This window comes from Eptatretus burgeri, chromosome 3 (genome assembly GCF_056783735.1).
Source record: "Eptatretus burgeri isolate ZD-2024b chromosome 3, Ebu_testis_v1, whole genome shotgun sequence".
NCBI classification, from domain to species: Eukaryota; Metazoa; Chordata; class Myxini; order Myxiniformes; family Myxinidae; genus Eptatretus; species Eptatretus burgeri.
The window spans coordinates 112,930,939-112,953,590 of NC_140963.1; the positions used below are offsets into that span (position 1 = coordinate 112,930,939).

Consider the following 22,652-nt stretch of genomic DNA (forward strand, 5'->3'; position numbering starts at 1 on the left):
ATGAGAGCAATGCCACCTTTTAAAAATGTCAATCAGCTTCCATTCTGCAAGTTTTTTAAACATAAATTGGTGGCATCAAACAGTTCATCGTGTTGCCCTTCAGCTGTCTTCAAATTGAACTTACTTTCTCCTTTTTAGAAATGCCCTCTTGGAGCTTCAAATTATTTTATTAAAACACCTCCGCCATTTTTGTATGAATTCAACCAAAAGCAAGGTTGTTCTAAACCGATATGTCCTGTTGTGGTGAAGAGAAATCCAAGATCGCTGCACTGATGAAGAAAGTCATGTGACTGGCTCTGAAACCTTCCTCCACGCCCCCCCCAAAAAAAAACAAACAAAAAAAAAACACATTTTGTCTTTCGGTGCAAATACAGTCACGACTCCAATCCACTTTCATTTAGGAATGAAATCTTTATAATTTTCTTCTTAAAAACCAACAATTGAATGCTTCTTGAATCAACAAAAGTATGCTTCTTGAGCACAACTTTTATTACAGAATAGCAAATAATTACTTCCACCCCACAAGTTGTACAGGTTATGTTTTCACCACTGTATGGCTGTATCTGGGAGCAGAATATCTAAAAAAAAAAAAATTATGGATGGATTCAGACAAAATGATTAGATTTTAGTGAAGATCCAGCTCCAAGAATTTTCAATAACTTCACCATTGAGAGATAGGGTCAAAAAAACATATTACAAAACATGACATTTTCAAAAGACTGCAAGCATATGAACGAAGAAACTTGGAGGACGAGTTGGCTCGGTGACAAGAAGCCGATTAGATTTTGGTTAATGTCCAGATGCAGATCTGCCCGATCCGTGGGATACGAAACCCAAACCATTCAGGCTGGCCGTATGTGCTCTCCCCGTGTTTCATCCTGTTAAAGGAAGTGCATAGGTCAAAATGGTCATACTTTTAATCACATCAAAAATATCCATGAAAAATGAATCTACAAAGAATATTGATGCTTCATATACACATTAAAACCTTTCGATCGCAAATGTTATTCCGAGGATCATTATTTCAAGGCGTGTGTGTGTGGTGATAGGAGAAGGGGTGAGAGTCACCCTGTAACACAGTAGTGTATTATAAAACCTGTCCATTCGCTTGCCATTTAATATAAATATTTCAAAATCAAAGCTCAGGGTATACAACACAGCACTTAGTTTTTATGTTGGTATTTCAGTTTCCAAATAAATAATCAACGCAGCATGCACTCCACTTGCAACACAATCAGACACTATTTGGAAACCCCTCCCCACCCACAAAAAAAAAAACATTAAAAGCAGAAGGAGAATACACGCAGACACGTCATATCTTGACAGTGATTGCAAAAATGGATGCTACTGCACTTGACTAACATCTTATGAATAAACAGTATGGACCAAAGAGGCAAATACACAAAGGCATTCTTGAAAGTTGGTCTTTATTAAAGAAGACAAAATAATAATAATAATAATAAAACACGCCAGTGCTTTGTGAAATAATCTATCATTTTACACAGCCAGATCTCATTACGAAGCAAATATAACCTCCTTGGATCATAAACGGGTACAGTGAGATTTAGACTATTATCCAAAAACAATGTCATGCACATTATTTTTTCTTCTTTTTCCAGTATATGCATCAAGATGCCAATATAAACTTGTACAGAACAGTTAATGCCATATGAGGAATAGTTATAGATGGGGCGAGATCGTGCAGCACCTCTGCATGATGACACGACAATTATGCTGTGATCATTGTTGCAAAATAAAAACTCAAAGATTACAAGGATCTGTCCTTTGACAGCATGTCCAAATAACTCGTACAGATATGGCGCAGCTGTTTTGTCTGCAACATGTTAGATTAAAGAGAGAAATGCAACAAGCTCAATGACAAACTTGCAAAAATAATAGAACATGTGAATGTGAAAAGTATATGATAGATCAACGAGAAACCTGGCAAGCCAGCGAAATTCAAGGTCTGATGGGCCCAGGTAGGCCAGGACGCCCAGGCATCATCACAGGCCGTGGAGGTCCCATCATGGGGCCGTGCATTAGCGGCATCGGGGCCCCCATGTGTGGGGGGCGCATACCTGCCACAGGGATTGAAGTGGGAGGGGAGAGTAAGAACGCAAACTTTCATTACAAATTCAAGCAACAAATTCAAGTGGCATGAGACTTGTGGCTTTACAAACAAGAAAAGGCAAAATTTCAGCAAATCCTTCAAAAAGGAAGAGGTGCTGTATTTTGGGATGATAGGCAGCATTCAGAACTTGGTTTTAAATGTGCTTTCACTGCTTAGTTAATCCTGATAGCATTACCTGTGAAACATACTTGATCAAACAAATAATAAAACAAAGTATGTCCCTAAACAAGCAGGCAGGATAGCTTAGTGGTATGCACACTCACCGACAGGCAGTCTAACCTGGGCTTGAATCCCAACCCAGCTATAAACTGTCATCCCAGCATTTCACAGGCAGGGCGATTCATCAAGGTGTGTGCCGTCCCTCGGATGGACGTTAAACGGGTGTCCCATCTGTCAGCATTAGTTGGTGGTCGTTAAAGATCTCAGGATGTCCATCACAAAGAGCAAGCGAACCAACGATGACACCCTGAACAAATTCAAATTCCTACCCTAACTACAGCTGCGAGAGGGATGGCAAACCACTCGGCATAACCCCTGACCAATAAACTGCTTCGGCAGAACCAACAATTTGTAACACCGAGTATGGCACTTCAAGAAGAAGAATATTCAATGAAACAGACCAGAATTATATTGGGGTTTCCATGACAACGTAGACAATTATTACAGATTACACATGAACATTAAAAAGGCCACAGTTACTAGTTATTGAAAAACGAAGACAATAATTTATTCCACCGACAATGCAAAAGGCTTTCAAAATCAGTTTGCAATGTTAAAAAAAAAACCAACAATTTGTAACACCGAGTATGGCACTTCAAGAAGAAGAATATTCAATGAAACAGACCAGAATTATATTGGGGTTTCCATGACAACGTAGACAATTATTACAGATTACACATGAACATTAAAAAGGCCACAGTTACTAGTTATTGAAAAACGAAGACAATAATTTATTCCACCGACAATGCAAAAGGCTTTCAAAATCAGTTTGCAATGTTAAAAAAAAAACCCAAAAGAATCGCAAAATGACATTCTTCGTCTTCTTCAATGGCCACCATTAACCCACCCTTTATTGTGGGGTCGGCTCGGGGAAGCTTGCCCAAGTCTTCACGAGTCAGCTGGCCAGGCCTGATGTGACGAGTTTGGGTACGAATTTGGTCATGATGCCAGCGATAGATCGCCTCCTCTTTGCGAATGACACCGTGGGATCTTTAACGTCCACCAACGAATGCTGGTAGATGGGATGCCCATTCAACGTCCATATGAGGGACGGCACACACATTTATGAATCACCCTGCATGTGAAACATCGGGATGACAGTTTATAGCTTGGTCAGGAATCAAACCCAGGCGAGACAGCTTAGAGGCAAGTGTGCATACCCCTTGGCCATGCTGCCAGTCTAAATTGCAAAATGACTCAAGTGGACAAATTTTGGTTAAAGAACACAACAATATACTTCAAAATGTGAAAATATTCCTCGCAAAACAAACGTGTATTCTTGCCCAAATATGAGGAAACATAGCAGCAATGCCAACTCCATTGAAAAAAAAAAACAACAAAAATAAATGTTACATGCAATACATCTTTACAAAACTTATAATCAGTCATTATAACACACCTCTTGAGGCCAAGGAAAGGCAAAGGTTAATTACCTGGCCCCACAGGCATGACACCAGGTGGAGGGGAAAGCAGGGGCACCATAGGGGGGCGTCCCATTGGCCCCGAGGGCAGGAGTGGGGGCCTGTGACCCAGCCCGGGAGGGGGCATCAGGGCCGCTCCGGCACCTGTGGAAGGAATCTTCCCCTGTTGGAATGCAGCGGCTGGGAATGGGAGAGATTGTAGAGTAGGTCAAATTAAGAGTGAGAGGTGAGTTGCAGAAAGGTAGCTCAAGCAAAGTGACGTGTAAAATAACAAAAAACAATAATAATAAAAACAAGTGTCAGAAACAACTTTTGCATTGTTGTGATGGTGAAATGATCACACGGTGCACTCACTCGTCTGATCTATGAGGTTCTGGGCCTGCTCCTCCATCCACTTTTGGTAAAAATCACGGACATTCTCTTTGTGCTTGCGCCCACCACAGTGAGTCTTGCGCACAGACGGCTGAGGGAGGGAGAGTGTGATAAAGTTGAAAAACAAGCAAACAAACTCCTCAATGTCAAAGGTGGGGGATGCAAAATGCAACATGGTCAAAGTCAAAGCAATGATGGAGAGTAGGGTCAGCACACAGTACAAGGGTCACAGTGCAATATATTAATTAATTAGCGCTCAATCCACATTTTTTATAACTTCTCTGGTGAAAAAAAAATAAACCAATGTCACCCGCAGGGTGACCCGTATCTTGCCAAAAGGTGACCACGTGTGACTTCTTTAAGGTCACACTGAGGTGAACAGAGCTGCTATCCACCAGGAGCAACTCCTTGAGAAATATCTGCCTACGAGAGATTCCGATGAGAATCGTTCTACAGAGTAACCATGAAAAATATGCTTTTGCCTCATAACGTCACCAAATGACGTCATAATGTCTCAAGTTTGACATATCTAAAAAGCACTCATCGAGGTGTTCAATTTGAGGTACTACACGATATGGTTCCTAAAACTTGAAAATTTTACCTTGGGGTCAAATATGTTTGACCTCAGGCGCTAACCATGAAGGTCAAGGCCAATCGCCACTAAAAATTAATCAGCTGAGCGCCAGACCATGAACTATATTCCCATGAAGTTTGAAGATGATCCGATCAAAATTAGTCAAAAAATAAGGGTTTCGTCGACTCCCCTGATTTGCGACAAAGTGACCTTGACCTTTGACCTTCAAAATTTTGTGCACTGAAAGGGACCTCTATAGGCCTCTGATATGCGAAGTTACAAAAATTTCCAATGATAACTGTGCTCTGCAGAATTTTTTATACGTGATTACAGACAAAAAAAATTAAAAAATTAAAAAAAAAACATACAAGCTGACTAACATATCTTGCAAAAACTTCGTTTTGGCAAGATAACAAAAAAAAAAAATGGTGAGCCAGAATCAGGCTTATGTAAACCCCATTCACCTGGCAGGATTCCCAAATCATTCTGTTATTCATGCAAGTTCTGATGCAATAACGGCCACACACAAGAAGCAAGACACATGTAGTCATCAATTCCTGACAAACAAACAAACTGGCATCTTTATGCGACATTTATTTAGAGCGGTGGAACTTATGAAATAAATAAATAAATAAATAAATAAATAAATAAATACTGCGACAGACATTAATATGGGTTTGGACAAAAATGGAAAAGCAATCATATATTGGTGATTCTTCATCCATTGCTGATCCCATTTATAGCAATTTTTGGAAATGTCACTGGATTGCGTCACTCCCCCAACAATCACTCTACCTCTCCAATTTATTTATTTTCCTGTCATCAATTTTTTTTTTAGCATTTCCGTTTGGGTTATTCCAATGATATTCATACTTTCGGGTGAACAAGCAAGTTGGCCGTGTCGGCACGGGATTCCAAACGGGGAAGGGATAGAGGCAGCAACATTGCAAATGGAGTCTTCTGTCGCCAAGCCAGCAAGCTGGGAGGGACAATTCACATTCATTGCCACATCTGATGCCATTTGAATTCTCCAATAGCAGCAAGGTGCTCCATTTGAAACGGGTTGTTTGATATATGTACCTTTTTGATGTCTAGGGTCCATAATAATAACCATAAAAAATTGTTTTGCTGTCAAAGCCAGTGACCAATTACAAATTATTAGTAAAAAGTCAAGCGTGTATTACTGAATTAACAGAATTTATAAATGTGCTAGAAACAAACTGCTTAAGGAAACAACATGAACAGTCAATATTTTGTTTGTCCACCCTTTGCCTTCAATCTTAAGTGTCATCACTCTTTTACCCATGCTTCCTGTATACGACTGATGCACTTCCACAGGAATATTGTGCCAAATATCCTGCAGTAGATTCTGCAGTTCTGTAAGGTTAGTTGGGTTCATCTTGTTCTTCTCCATTTCCAGGGAATCCCAAACGGACGGCTTTGATGGAACCTATATCTGGATTCTGGGGTGACCATTCCAACACTCGGAGAACACCATCTGTAACCTTGTTCACCAAACACTGTTTTACTACATTGGAAGTGCATTTTGGATCATTATCTTGTTGCAAAATGAATCCTCATCTGATTAAACGATTTCCACTAGGAACTGCATGGTGCTGCAGAAACACAAGGTTCCACTTAAAGTTTCTGACTTGAGGTATGCAGGTTTTATATATTCAAAGCAATTTCCAGAAAGCAGGCATTTCTCATATCCAGAATAATCAGATCCCTATAGTCCACCAAAGCCAGACACCGACTGGGCATTTGCTTGTACTTCCCTTTTGTTAGCGTCCCATTGATTTTAACAAGGTTTCCAACACCAAAGGCTAGGATACAACCCCAGACACAGTCACAGCCTCCCACATGTTTAACAGCAATCTTTGATGTACAAAGTGGCATCTCTTAGATCCAAAAATGTCAAACTTCGAATCAACACACCAGCATACCCAATTCCAATGGCATACCCGATTTGTCGCTCAATCCTAGTGTTACCAAGCAAATTTCAGCCTTTCCACCTTATTCTGTGGTTTATTTGCTGCAACTGTGCAAGCTTTTTACATGAGCCTCGACATTGAAAGAAAAAAAAACTGCCATAGAGACCTGCTGCAATCAGCCTTCTGCGCACAGTGCTGGGTGAGAGGTTAATTTGGCAAACCACATTTCAAAGTTGGCCTCCAAAGTCAGCCACCGACTGGGCATCCTCAGTCGTACAAAGTTCTTCCTTGGTACATCTGAACTCCTATCCACCTACAAGGCCTTGATCCACAGCTTGAAGGAGTACTTCTCTCCCCTGCCTCACATCTTATGCCTGGTGTTGGCTTAATGGTTGGGGTGGCAGGCTTTGGATCCTCGGGTCCTGAGTTCAAATCCCGCTCAGCCGTTGAATTAATACCAGGTGGGGTTAACTCGGCCTGTCATCCTTCCGAGGTCGGTAAAATGAGTGCCAGCATGCTGGTATACTGTGTCGGAGTGGCGACCTGTCCAGGATTGTGCCCAATAGCCAAGGGGACTGCTTAAGCAGCACCAACACTCTGCACAGAGTATGGTCCCAATCTCCTCCTCCTCCTCCTCCTCCTCCTCCTCCTCCTCCTCCTCACATCTTGCTCAGCTTGCCACCATGGAAACAAAGGCCTTCAAGATTATTGGAATCTCCCATGATGAAGCTGAGTCTTTAGGCATATCACGACAGGTTAGTGGTCTGTCTTCTCCCACCTCCTTTCTGGTCTTTCCATGCTTTGTTCCACCCTCCCCCCCCTTCCCATGTAAAGCTCACACAGTCCACCATCACCCCCCTTCTGGCAAACCTACCTAAATTCAGGATCACTGCTCACATACACTCATTTATTCCGCTTTTTCACCACCTGTGGAACCAACTTCCACATCTTTTTCCTTTTATTTCTTCCCTCCAGGTCTTCAAGACAGCTGTTCATCACCATCTCCGATTATCCCCAATCCAAAACCATGATCTTTTCTACCTCCGTTAAACACACCCCAATCCCTTTTCCTTCCAAATTTAGTTTTCCTTCTGCATCCATCTTGTCCACCCCCCATGCTTCCTCTCCTCCCCCCCCCCCCAATGTTTGTCCAACTCTGCTGTTGGTGTTTTCCCCCCTCTCTCTGCTGCTCCTTTTGCATGCATCTCTACAGTTCCTTTTGAGTACTGTTTTGCATCCTGTTTTTGTCCGTTATGTCCTGATCTGTTCAGTGTATTAGCTTTTCCACGAGCCTCGACTATGTATACAAAAAAAAGAAGTGCAGGCCTGCTCTCATTTCATTTGTCAGTTGTTGACTTGATTTTCTTCCATTACACAAACTGAGCAACTTCAAGTGCTTGCCTGACCTTGGGAAGGTTCTTCAGGGTCTTCCTGGCCATTTATTGTCATGTACCAAGGCAGAGTCTTTCAGGCATTACAGTGTACCTCACACCATTGAAGGGGATCTTCAGCTTTCCTGCTATTCTCTCTTCTTCGCACAGTTTTTATCTTCTCACACTGTTCTGTTGAAAGTTGCTTCCCTGGCACCATTTTGAACCCACTCAGAGACTTCCAAGCAAGGGAACAAGCTGTTTTAGGTGGGAAGCATCGGGATTTTTCCAATGCCGTGCCATCGATTATGCTTTAAGTAACCCCATACTTTTGAAGAAAAAAAAACGGGGGGGGGCATATTGTAATAGGCTCCATCCATCACGCTATCTCCTAAATAGTTGGGCAGAAATTCACAAAAACTTAAGCAGTCCCCTTATGATCACATGGGGAGAAGGTGCAAGAGCAGTGCCAGTTTTGGTAGCACCCCCTATAGTACTGCAGCATCGCAAACCAATTGTTCGACTTTTCATAAAAGCACCAAAATTGGTACATATGTTGACTAATGTATTCTGAACAATTCTGGATATGGAGCCACTCGAGATTTTACCTTGGTCAACTTTGGCGGCCATTTTGGAAAATGGCCACCATTCTACTTTAACAACATGGGATATCTGTCATTGTTATTCTCTTTGTAGGTTTCTCAGAGGTGATAAATACTCCATGTGATGTGCATTTACAAAGGAAAACAATGCAAATGTCATTTGTGTTGATTTATTATATCAACGTTGTCTTGGCGTCGTCGTCTTGGCGGGGATGGTAGCCCAGGCACTACCATGCGTGGATGAACTCTGGATTGCCTTTGGAATGGGCAAGAACTACCGCTACATCCCTGCCCATGAAATAGCTGCCTCCCTCGGTCCACAGAAGGCACGTGCCCTCCCCGTCTTCCACGCCATGACCGGATGTGACACGATATCAGCATTCGTGGGGCATGGGAAGAAATCTGCCTGGGCCACATGGAACTCATTGCCAGAACTGACAGATTCTCTTGTGACCCTGACCACCACGCCAGTCAACATCCAGGATGACACAATGCACTGCATTGAAAGGTTTGTGGTGCTCCTCTATGACTGCACCAGTCCATATACGGATGTCAACGAGGCCAGAAAGAAACTCTTCGCCAAGAGGAACTCCGTCCAGCGCATCCCACCGACCTGCGATGCTTTGGAACAGCATGTGAAGAGATCAGTCTTCCAGGGTGGCTATGTCTGGGGGCAGGTCTTGGTCCCTCAACCCGTGCTTCCATCACCAACAAGCTGGGGCTGGCGGCAATCAGAGGATGGGTCCTACGAACCGCTCTGGACCACACTCCCTGAGGCTTCAAAAAGCTGCTTAGAGCTGGTGTCGTGCGGCTGCAAAAAAGGCTGTAGAAACCGCTGCAAATGCAAGAAGGTTAATCTGCAATGCACTGGACTGTGTGCTTGTGAAGGAGAATGCCAGTACACAGACGCAGCAGACGCAGACTGAGATATCAGCCTAGCTTAGAATGTGCAAATGCAAAGTCGCATTGCTTGCAAAAGTGTTTACTTCTTGATCCAGAGTCAGTACACTTGAGCTCAGAAACTCATATTGTACTAGACTGATGTATGCATGTACCATGTGTCCTGGCATAATGGTAGTCGACAGTAAACCGTAGCCGCTTCAAAGTGAAGTGTGAAATAATTTGACTACATTTTCTGAGTTTGTCATTTTCACGATTATCAGTTCCCTTTTCAAAATAGAGTAAAGTATGTAATCTATAATGCAATTTTTGTTGATTCCAAACCCATTGAATGTGATAAATATCATTTGACTCTTGTTCTCCAGGCAATAATGGGTACTTTTCAGCGAAAAGTTTCAGGAGAGCAGCGATTTACAAATCAAATAATGGCTTTTTTACCGAAAATACTGGCTCATAATATTTCAATACGCCTTTTCATGGTCAATTTACTGAATTTTACACTTTCCTTATATCTACCACCAATACAATAAGAAAATAAGAGCATATAGCCAATTTCGTTAAAGTAGAATGGCGGCCATTTTGAAAATGGTCGCCGAAGCTGACCAAGGCACAATCTCGGGTGGCTCCATATCTAGAATTGTTCGGAATACATTAGTCTACATGTGTACCAATTTTGGTGCTTTTATGCAAATTTGAACAATTGATCTGAAATATCAGACTAGGACTACGAGGACTGCCCCCTGACAGCACCCCCAAAAGGTCAAGTACCAAAAAAACAATGCAATTACGGGAACACTTGGAAACATTTTTAAAACAAATCTTTATTAATCCAATCAACATTGGGGGACGCATGAAATGTACAACAATTTTTTGGGATTTGACCCCCGGCTCAGGTCCCAGGGGATGGGGACTTCGGGTCACTGGTGTAAAAAGGTAAAATATATATATATATATATTACTCAGAATTTGATATTGGGTCATTCCTGGTGGAACTTTTTCCCATCTTTAAATTTTGCTTTAGGTGGGAAGCGTAGCGATTTGAGATGGCACATCAACTTCGCTCTAATGTTCTGTTTGCAAAGACGATGAAACAGCAGAAAGCCTCCAACTTCTTTGCACACAAATCCCACGCCAATCAACCTCTCTCATTGAGTAAATTACAAGCTTCCACTTAAAATTGACAAGGTATGCAGGTATTATACATTCGATGCAAAGCAGATACCTATAATCTAACTAAGCAAGGTTCCACTACATATCAAAACAGCAGTGGCTCACAGGCTACAGCAGAAAATTATCACTTCACTCCATTCGACTCCACTCACCGAATCATGTGTGAGGTAGGTATCACAGTAATCACAGTAATACCTGAAGCAACAGAGAGAAATGGGTAAGTCAACTCAGGAATAGAAATAAAACCCAACTTATATTGCAGTCATTTGAGCTAATGTTAAACAAAGGGAATTTCATCATAAGTAAATCTTATCAAATGCATAAAGGTAAGCTTTTACTTATGTTCATGGTCCATGACGATGTTGTGCACATAACAGCCTCAGCATTCTGTCAAAATAAGTTTGTCAGACTCATGGAATAGCATCAAGGAAAGAAGCAAGTTCATTACAATCCATTAATTACATTATGCATGAAGAGCTCTGAAATTTCAGAACTGATTTTGAATAACACACAAGGACACCCAGACACAGTCTTAGAGTCAATATACGGTTGAACCCCAAAAAAATTGCAACAAAACGTTTTATTGTTTTAATAGGTCATGCTGCGTGCCAGAAAAAAAAGTCTCGGGTAATCTGACCCTGGAAAAGGGGTTAATTTGCATATTTGCAAGATGGCCGCCAATGAAAATTTCAATGCACTACAAACTTTTTTAAGGTTGATTTTAGACCCTAGAAATGCATTGGCAACAGATAGGAACATGGGGTTTCTGAATCAAATAAACAAAGTTCCATCCGCCTATGACGTCATAGTTAAAAGATAAATGAGTATGCCATAGAAAATCTGTTGTTTTATAATATGTAATGACATGTGATGCTATCATTTAACTCCTTGAACTAGTTAAGCTGTCCCTTTCCTGTAATTACATAATATAAATGGGACATCATCAATCCAATAGAAATCTGTATGTATGCCACACAGCATTACCACAAGCCACGCTCATTGTCGCCCTAGATCATCTCAGCATTGTCACTGTCATCATTCTCATCCCCCAACATTTGATTGAAAGGGTTGCTACATGACTGCACTTGGCACTGTCCACAAGCTGATGTGCATGGTAGACCGTAGATTCTGCATGTGCAACGTTGAGTACTGCACCCGGTAGTGCAGTTGCAGTGAACTACCTAAAGCAAAGAGTCTGGTGCGGCATTCATGTCATTCATTACTGGGATGAACTGATTCTCCTCTGTTTTCCACCCCGAGTCTGTTGCTTCCAAATCTGCCTCTTCTCCCATCCATGATCATGATGTCATGATCTGGAAATACGTGCGGAGTGAATGGTGCTTAGTAGCCGCTCAGTTGGCGGCAGACGCTCTGGGGTAACAAACGACACAGCCGATACCACTTTCTTTGTCAAGATGCTGTGGCGCAATGAAGTGAGAGTATCTGTTCTCTTTCCACCAAACACCTGGACCATTGCCTTGTATTCAATCTCTACAACTGCATCTGTGCTTTGACCGAGTGTAGCAAATGATTGGGCACATGACCTCAAACCAGCATAACCTTTCATGACTTTCTGGAAGAGAGATTTCTTGCCAACCCCAAATATGTGCGAAGTCGTATCACATCCAGTAAAGGCATGTACGAACAGCATCATGGTAGATGCCTGGGATCCGAAGAGGCTCTTCTGTCTGTTTATGTGATACACTCTGCTTTGGTCCTGCGTCTTGTCAGATCGGAAGTACAAGTCCCGGTTGCCACCTTCAGCAAAATGGTGAAGCAGAAGAATAAGTAAGTCTGTATCTTCACCTATCAGTGTTGTTCACTGCAGCTGGGAAGCTCGTACTGCTGCTTGCATGATGTCGTAGTCTGCATCACCTGTTGCGTTTATCACAGCGCACCCCTTTTACTTTAGCCTTTGGCTAATGATGTCTATCAGTTCCCGCTTGTTGGAACCATGCGATAAGAACTCATCTTTTTTCACCATGAACACGGTGTCTTCTGTGAAGTTGACTTTGGGATGATGTTTCTTTTGACGACGCTGGTGTGTGCTGTCCTTGATAGATGGTTCATCCGAATAACCGTCAAAGACAACAGTAGCTTTCCCGTAATTGCGGAGTACGAAGTCAGCATAGCCGTTAGCGATAGATCCGTATGTGCTCCCTTTCGTCCACTAAACGCGATGCATCAGTGAGCCACCATCCAACACCTAGTGGTCCGTCTTGGGTACATCGTCCGACTCTTGCTCGGTAGACAAACCTTTTGCATATTCATCTATTGCTCTCGCAAGCTGTGGCTTGTCCGCTTTCCTGAATATGTGCTTCACCTCAAAGAGAGCTGGGGGAAATGGAGACAATTCATATTCAAGAACGTCCTCCAATGAGAGGTTCCCTGCCCAAGAAATGACAAGTAGCCTCTGAAACAGAAGAGCAGGGTCTATAGTTCGGTCGCCAGTAACCTGGACAGCAGATGAATCTCCCAGAGTTTTCGCTTTGTCCTTCCTTTTGCATGTGTAGGTGAAAACTGGTTGTCCAGTCAGCTTTTCAGCAACTTCGTTCCCCACTACCTGCAAGTTGTCGACATTCACTTCATCCTTGGCTACAACAACAGTGAGAACATTTCTCAAGGCTGGATCATCAGAGAACGGATTGCATGACTGAAAAGTTTTTCTTGGGTTTTTGCGAGATCTGACTGGTCCCTCTCCATCCTGGACTTGGTGGCCTCCTTGTGCTGTTCACTCGACGTGTAAGTGCAATCATTGAATTCTTGCATGGCTACATTATATTCCGAACATACGGGGGGCGACAGTGTCCACAGGGCACGTTGCTCCTCCGTCATGCCACTGCCCCATGTCAATCCACCAGTCGACTTGAGTGATTGCATAAGTGTCTGTTCGATAACAAGATCGGACCCAAGTCCAGCCCAGAACTGATCACTCCGGCGAACCACATGGTAGCCTTCCTGGTACTTGCTTTTTACTGCCGGATTGCTCGTCTCCAAATGGATGACCCCCCCTCCCCCCCCCCCATGGTGCACTCATTTTAAAAGCATGTGGTGAATTTTTCTACAATTGGCTGCCCATATATACTTTTGCTCAAGAGCGTGGCCACATGTGGTTTCCAATTACTTCCACATGATCGACATGTTGAAATTATAGATTTTCTGTGTTAATCCCTACCTGGTCTTTGTAGTCTTGCTCGGTTCTAATCCATTATCATCATGACAATGCTTTTGAAGGACATTGAAAAGGTGAATATCAGCAGTTCCAGAAATTCTATTGTTTTAGTTGAAAGTCACAGATGGCAGCACAAGTGCATATGGGAGGCCTAAACAGCAGTTATTCATAATCACCTTGTGATCATCTTGGTGGGGCTTTTTGTCTGTGCTCTTTCATCCGAAGAAAGGGGGTTGGCTTTCGGTTTTCGCTATGACGTCATAAACGTCATAGGAGGGAGAAACTATGTTCATTTGATTCAGAAACCCCATGTTCCTATATGTTGCAAATACATTTCTAGGGACTAAAATCAACCATAAAAAAAGTTTGTAGTACATTGAAATTTTCATTGGTGGCCATCTTGAAAATATGCAAATTAACCCCTTTACCGGGGTCAAATTACCCGAGACTTTTTTTTTGGCACGTGGCATGACGTATTAAAACATTTAAAACAATAAAACGTTTTGTTGCGATTTTTTGGGGGTTTGGTGATACGGATCATATTTTGACTCGACTACAGGCCAATTGGCAAATTAACTCAGAGTAATCTCCACATTCCTGATAACCTTGGGACACAATTCCTGTAACTCACACGCATGGCACGCACACCTGCCCGAATATCAAGCTACCTTCCATTCGTGCCAATATCCCTATACCCCTCTATTACCAATTGCTTCCAAGTGCTTATCCAAATCTTACTACACAAGTTACTTTTGCAAAAATAAATATAAAATAAACCCAGTCGGCGACTGGCTTTGGAGGCCAGGTTGGAAATGTGGCCCCCATCCAAATCCTCGATCTTTTCTACCCCCGTTCATCCACCCCAAATACACCTCCTTCAAATTCCCTGCTTTTCTTCGTAAAAGTCACTGTAATGTCCATCTTGTATACCCCGTGTTCCCCGCCCCATCCCTCTCCCTTCCACAGATCTCCTAATGTCTGTTCCACACTGTTTTGTCCTTCCCACTCCCACCCCTCTTGTCCCATGCCCTCCCCCCCTTGCTGTGCACTGTGTGTTAGCTCTCATTCGAGCCTCGACAAGGTAGACAAAAAAAATATGGAATCATCTCAGCTCTACTTCAAATTTCATTGCTTGTATTGGTTTCGTCACAATAACAGCCACAAAATCTGCAGAGTAATAATAATTAGTGATAAAAGTGTTAGATCCATCTCAACTTCAGAAACTGTCTTGTCGATAAAGCAAATAAAAATAGTTGTAAAACCTGCTCCACACACCCTTACATCATTCAAAAAAAAAAATCATAATTATAATCTTCTGCTTATCCCTTCAGCCAAATTGCATTGCCACTCCTGTTGAACCACCTTGTCATTGTACTCTCAAAATTTTGGGAAAACTTGGATAATGCAAGATGCAAATTTAAAGGCTTCAACCTCCTTATTCATTTCAATATATATATATATATATATATATATACATATACATATATATATATATATATATATATATATATATATATATATATATATATATATATATATATATTGTTGCGGTATTCGCGCCCGCCGGCGTGCTGACGGCCACGTAACTCGAATCGCGGCACGTCGCCCACCGGACGGACAATCCAGTCGTGACCCTCTCGGACTAACGCCGGGAACCAGTCACGGGTGGACCTTTCGGTCTCACCGCGATCGAGCCAATCAGCCCCCGCGTGGGATAGGGTTGCTCGCCAAATTCGACCTACCTAAGTACCCACGCGGAGGGTAGACCGGGCGATCGCACCTCGCCGCAGGTCGACTTCGGACACGGGCCACTTAAGCGACCCGTTCCGTACTATCAGAATAACCGAGCGGTGTTATCGTCGACCTCGACGGTTCGATTAATTATCGGGCGTACTCAGCCCACTACCAACCCTTTACGTGAAGCAAGATGAGGGTTCAATGGGGGAAAAGACGAAGCGAAGCGGGAGAACAGTTCAACAATAAAGCACATTTATTCGCGGCACACGGGAAGCACACAAATACAATTCCACCAAATGCACACAAAAAAAAGAAAACACTTCCATTTACACAAAAAGCAAATATAAAAGCGAAAACAATGCAGAGCTAATACTGACTACCGAGCACACGGCAACACTTATACAATTCTACTTCACAGACGGCGCCGACAACACATACCCAAAACCAAGGAAAAGAAATCCCTCAAGGATGAGGCGGGCCTGAGGCCGAGACCGGGTCGCGCCTACCCGTCTGGTGATGAGACGCGGGGAGGCGATGGCGCCTCACTCCGCGGGCCTCGCGGACAGTGCCTGGCAGGGGGTGGGAAAAGGGGCCCCCTTGGTCGCACTATCTCAGCGCGGGGGGAAACAGGAGGGGGTTGTTGATGCTCGGGGTATAGAGGATCTTTATTACCCCTGGTGTGCGTCTCCACCTCGGCCAGGACGCGCTGCCGGCCTCCCTCGGGCGTGCAGCTCCTGGCACCGACGCGAGCACCCCCTCGTCTGCCTTCGCCGCTCCCGCCTCTCCGCCTCTGGACTCTCCACCCTGGACTCTTCTTTGGGCTCTCCTCGTTCGACTCTCTTCAGCTTCTCCAGCTACTGCAGGCTTCGGGCTCCAGACTTCCACACTTCCACCCTCTTCTCACTCTTTCTCCCTCCGACTCCTTCTCGTTCTGCTGACTGACGAACACCGTCCTTTTTATCCCCCCGTAGCTTCGCCTTTGACCCCCTCCCTTCGACCTTTCACCTCCCTCCCCATTGGCCCGAGAAAAAGTGGGCGTGAAGGCTTTTTGATCCACAAATTTGCATATATCGATCGTTCTGGAGGCGGGGCCAAATCGCCCCTCGCTCACCGATTGGACGGCAAAAAGTGGGCGTGTGTCGTTTTTGATCCGTTTTTGAAGCACAAAATCCGTGATTTTGTACACGCTGTTCAACGTGCGCCCTGCACGAGTCCAACACCGGTACCCACGGCGGGGCAAGAACGGTGGCGATGCTACGGTTGCGAGGTGTGACGGGAAGGTCGTGGCGGTTGTGGTGAAGCGGCGTTGTGGTTGGTGGTTGATGTTGTGGTTGTGGTGGTAATCATGGCGGTTGGTCCAAAATAAAGATAGTAAAAGAAAAACGGCTATCCTGAAGAGTCGCAGCTCGCATAAATGACATGTATTCCCACTAGACAACGGGTTTGGGCCTAACTACACATATACTTGCCGAGATACCTCACCTAAGGGACCTGAATGGTGGTTTGCGAATTTGGTAACCACAACAATATATATATATATATATATATATATATATATATATATATATATATATATATATATATATATATATATATTTTACACTCACCAAATATGAGCCTCAGACCATTCTTAACTCCAATTTGGTAGGAATTTTTATTTTTAGTATTATTCTGATTTTTTATATTTTTACAAATGGTGAGTACACTTTTGAGGATGGCATGATCATACTAACCTCATTCCATGTTTTACAGCAAACCTTTATGATATGTGAACTCTTCTTCAGAAATAAAAACGACTGCATTCGGATTGCCTGCTATTAATATCTGACGAACTCAAAGGCAAATGAAACTAATTATATGTTGATTTGATAACATCTAGAAATCCAAATGGAGGAGTTCCTAATATTTTGGCACAGATGGTTTAGCATTACCTTCCCAAAAGGAATCAAGAGGCAGCAATTCAGGACTTGGCCAATGTGCCAGAATGCTGTCGCTCACTCTTTTGAAAAGACACCAAGGATCTTAAACATGTAGAAGTGTGCTCGATGGGATAGCCAGCTTAGTATCCCCCTCCAAGGGATTACATACTATGACGTCATACCTGTGATCACAACTGACTGTGCAGCAACAGGACGGTTTGGAATTCAATCCTGTTCCAATTGGAATTGGTAAATCAGAAGTAATGGGTGTCTTAACTATTACACCAATCCTTGTGTATATTTTTAATTTTCAGTTATAAAATACCACGTGACCAGAATGTTTAGCTGACCTTTAAATATGGAATTTATTCTAGTTTCTACAACCACACTTCAACCCTTGGAGTGCTTTCTCAGCAAATGTCCACGAGATGCTCATGTGCACCACAGAAATACTCACGTCTCCAATGTTTGCCAACGTTACTTGGAAGACGTCAAAGATCCCATGACATCTTTCATAAAGACAACACATCGCCAGACCCCTCCACCCCTCACCTCTTATCAAATTACAAGTTCCTTCCCATCGCACTTTTAGTTGAAAGTCAGGCTTGAACAGTAGGTTTGAGAACAATATGGAAGACAAACATTTCCAATCCCATAACACAAGAGGCTGGAAATAATTAGGGCCGTTCAAGAAAGCCGAGTTCAAAGTTTTGATGTGATTTGCACCTCCTCTTCAATGATTTAAAAAACCAACTTTGTGGTGTCATGGATACTCATGTTAAGTTGAGGTTACCATATTAACTTACAATAACACATATCCCCGACTATCATGAAGGTTACCATGGTTCGAACACCAACTACTGCTAAAAATGGGAAAACTAGTCCAGAGAGTTGATCGATTTGATTTTGATGTACAATACTCTTTACAGAGCGTTGGTGCTGCCAAAGCAGTTTCTTGGCAAGGCTTATACTGGGTAGTTTGGAATTGCCTTCCCTGTGTTGGTTGTCAGTGCTCTGCCCATTTAAATGCTGAATGTCAAGCAAGGAAGCAAGGCGCATCATTTTTAAAGACTTTGGCATGACTGGGACGGGGTTTGAACCGCCGACCTCCAACCATTACACCACCGAGTATTGTCAAGAGAGTAGCAGTCACATAGGTAGTGTAATACTTCCATCATATCATACAAGTAGTAGTGGTAGTAGTTCCAACTATTAAAGAAACCTATAATAAATTAGAAGGGCACTCTGTAGAGTACATACCTCCGCCATGTAATGCCTGATCCATGAGAACATATTGGGCCCAAAACAATTTTGAAATATCATGCTATACAGTACTATATCGTTTTCGGCCCTATCTCTCAATGGTGAAGAATCACTGGAAAAAAACAAAAAAATTCTCGTATCATTCGGATTTTCACCAAAATCAAATAAATTTGTGATGGTCGCACACCCAACCCGTCCACCAAGTTTCATCCAAATCCATCCACAACTTTTTAAAGATATCCTGCATAGAGAGACAGACAGGGGTGAAAACATAACCTCCTTCACCTTCGGTGACGTAGGTAAATAATATTTTAGATACACTACATGGCCAAAAGTATACCGACCATCCCCTTCTCATTAGTGGATTTGGCTATTTCGGCCACACCCATTTCTGACAGGTGTATAAAATCAAGCACACAGCCATGCAATCTCCATAGACAAACATTGGCAGTAGAAAGGACCGTACTGAACAGCTCAGTGACTTTCAACGTGGCACCGTCATAGGATGTCACCTTTCCAACAAGTCAGTTCATCAAATTTCTGACCTGCTCGAGCTGCCCCGGTCAACTGCAAGTGTTGTCAGTGTGAAATGCAAACAAACGTCTAGGAGCAAAAACAGCTCAGCCGCGAAGTGGTAGACCACACAAGCCCACACGACACCGCCGAATGCTGAAGCATGTAACGCGAAAAAAATCGTCTGTCTTCGGTTGCAACACTCACTACCGAGTTACAAACTGACTCTGGAAGCAACGTCAGCACAAGCACTCTTCGTCGAGATTTTCATGAAATGAGTTTCCACGGCCGAGCAGCCGCACACAAGCCGAAGATCACCATGCGCATGCCAAGCGTCGGCTGGAGTGGTGTAAAACTCACCACCATTGGACTCTGGAGCAGTGGAAATGCGTTCTCTGTCTTGTAAAGTTTGGTGGAGGAGGAATAATGGTCTAGAGCTGTTTTTCATGGTTCGGGCTAGGCCCCTTAATTCAGGTGAAGGGATATCTTAATGCTTAACGCTAACTACAAATCTTAACAATGACATTCTGGATGATTCTGTGCTTCTAACTTTGTGGCAAGAGTTTGGAGAAGGCCCTTTCCTGTTTCAGCATGACAATGCCCCTGTGCACAAAGCGAGGTCCATACAGAAATGGTTTTTCGAGATCGGTGTGGAAGAACTTGACTGGCCTGCACAGAGCCCTGACCTCAACCCCATTGAACACCTTTGGGATGAATTGGAATGCAGATTGTGAGCCACACCTAAATTGCCCAAAATCAGTGGCCGACCTCACCAATGCTCTTGTGGCTGAATGGAAGCAAATCCCTGCAGCAATGTCCCAACATCCAGCGGAAAACTTTCCCAGATGAGTGGAGACTGTTATAGCAGCAAAGGGAGGGACCAACTCCATATTAATGCCCATGCTTTTGGAATGAGATGGTGGGCAAGCAGGTGTGTCCACATACAGAGACATGACAAAAGTAAATAGACATCTTAAATTTATTCATTTCATCTACATAAAGCAAGTTTTACTCAGCGATTTGTACTAATATTCAACTATTTATTTGCAGATACAAGTTCCTAGGTCATGTACGACAATTAACTATGTCTCAAAGCCAGGGGAGCACACGACCTAGTTGCGATTTTCAAAGAGGACGAATTGTTGGCCAATCGGAAGGTGTTGTCAGCCAGCGTCAGATAGCTCAGAACCTTGGCATTCCGCTTTCTACGGTCAATCGGGAGATTGTGCAATTGACCAGCGAAGGCAAGGAATCCACATCTTCCCGTTCTGGTTGACCTGGGGCCGCATAAAGGTGTCTTCGAGCTGTCAAGTGATCCATTGAGAAAACTCCCTGTTGCAAGGCAGATGTTACAGAGGAGGTCCGAGTTAGCTCAAGAACTGCCGTGTGGTACCTTCATCAACTGGGCTACTATAGGAGAGCAGCTCGGAGAAAACCTCTTCTTCGACCGGCCAACATTCAAAGGAGAAAGAAGTGGGCTGACGAGATGGTCACCAAACCCTTGGAATTTTGGCAAACTGTGATTTTTTCAGATGAGTTCCAATTTACTCAATTTTCTGACAGTGGATGTGTATGGGTCTGGAAGACTTCCCAGTCAAGAGTTCTCTTTGAACCGATTGCAGCCAATTGTCAAGCACAGTGGTTTTTCAGTGATGGTGTGGGGAGCAATCTGAAGTGCTGGTCAGTCAGTCAGAGCTTGCGGAGTGTGTTGGCAACATCAACTCTACGATACACATTTCTATCCTTGAGGATGGACTTCTCCCAGTCTTCTCCACTGGTCAGATGGTCCAAAACAACACTCTGTTCATGGAAGATGGACCTCCATGCCACACTGCAAAAAAGACCAAAGAATGGCAGGACAGAAATGGGATCAAGAGACTTCCTCCTGACAATGGCCAAGTCAGTCTCCTGACATGAATCCCATTGAACACCTCTGGGCCATATTGGATCGAGCTGTGCGAACAAATTCCAGGAAACCAACATCACGGGCAGAATTGCGAACCCGTTTGCAAGAAGCCTGGGCAGAAATCCCACAAGAGAAAATTTCAGAACTCATTCGTTCTATGCCTGAAAGAGTAAAAGCATTGAAATCTGCAACTGGCAAGTCCACCAAATACAAGTGTCTGTATTAAAATGGATCAAATATGCTTCAGATGATAAATAAATAAATTATTTTAAAATCATGATGTCTATTTACTTCTGACCATGTAGTGTATTTCATATCTGGCGAAAACTTGTTCAATCCATTCATATTGAAAAATAAAATAAAGTCAGTTGGAAAGCTTTTCAAGAGGCCCAAAGACAGGAACATCTTTTATCCATTCATTCTTTACTTTCACTACAATAGCGAAACCTGCTGTTGGCTCAACAGTTAAAGTGGCTGCCTTGAGAACTTGGAGTCTTGAGTTTGGCCCCTGTTTTTTCCGTTCAATAACACCGAGTGGGTTAATTTAAGCCTGCCATCCTACCAAGGTCGGAAAATGATTATCGGCTTCCTGGGTACAGGGGGGCACTGCATCAGCGGCTTCCAGAAAAATGACGCAACCAGCAGCCTCAAGCTGCATACGAAATAATTCGAACCACAATTAGCTCTTTGTAACACAAAATAGTAAACATCGCCGGAACGAAACAAAACACTCACCCAGTCAGTCATACGGCCTACAAGGCCGAGATACATTTTGAACAGGCCCTAATTGCGTGAACTTCGTATTTAATATCGAAATAACAAAAACAAACCAACGTAACTGTAAATATAATGGAAAACATTCGGCAAGGAAACGAGAAGACTTGAAAAATAATCGAATAACAAGACCTTACTTTGGCATTTTTGACGAGAGCACGAGCAGGGATCACAATGACCCGGAAGCAATGCTTATCCGAGCAGGGATCACAATGACCCGGAAGCAATGCTTATCCGAGCAGGGATCACAATGACCCGGAAGCAATGCTTATCCGAGCAGGGATCACAATGACCCGGAAGCAATGCTTATCCGAGCAGGGATCACAATGACCCGGAAGCAATGCTTATCCGAGCAGGGATCACAATGACCCGGAAGCAATGCTTATCCGAGCAGGGATCACAATGACCCGGAAGCAATGCTTATCTGAGCAGGCCCATCGAACCGGAAGTGATTGCCTGTGTATACACAAAATACTCTTAAATCGTTTCTTTCTCAACAAAACAGTATTACAAATCACGTGTTTAGTCGTCGATGAGTTATATATGAAAAAAATCTGTGGGAAACTATCAACAAGATGATAGGGTTACTGCGCATGCGTCAACTGGCATTGCTTTAAATTTTTGAGAACGTAAACGTTGAATCTGCATTTGGCGTTGTTACTTTGCCAATGTTTT

At 43.2% G+C, this 22,652-nt stretch overlaps 1 protein-coding gene across 2 annotated transcripts; it reads right to left on the reverse strand.

The window, feature by feature from the left end:
- Window positions 1-448: 448 nt before the first annotated feature.
- SNRPC (small nuclear ribonucleoprotein polypeptide C) lies at window positions 449-22,303 on the reverse strand. 2 transcript variants are annotated; one of them, XM_085875148.1, is made up of 6 exons: window positions 22,115-22,303; window positions 10,846-10,888; window positions 4,126-4,234; window positions 3,784-3,951; window positions 1,942-2,078; window positions 449-878 (listed from the first exon to the last, which is right to left on the reverse strand). In XM_085875148.1, the coding sequence occupies exons 1-5, from the start codon at window positions 22,120-22,122 to the stop codon at window positions 1,960-1,962; spliced, it is 447 nt and encodes a 148-aa protein (XP_085731274.1). In that variant the 5' UTR covers window positions 22,123-22,303; the 3' UTR covers window positions 449-878; window positions 1,942-1,959. The 2 variants fall into 2 exon arrangements, with proteins under 2 accessions (XP_085731274.1, XP_085731273.1); XM_085875147.1 differs by lacking the exon at window positions 449-878 and having other exon boundaries at window positions 1,411-2,078.
- Window positions 22,304-22,652: the final 349 nt, after the last annotated feature.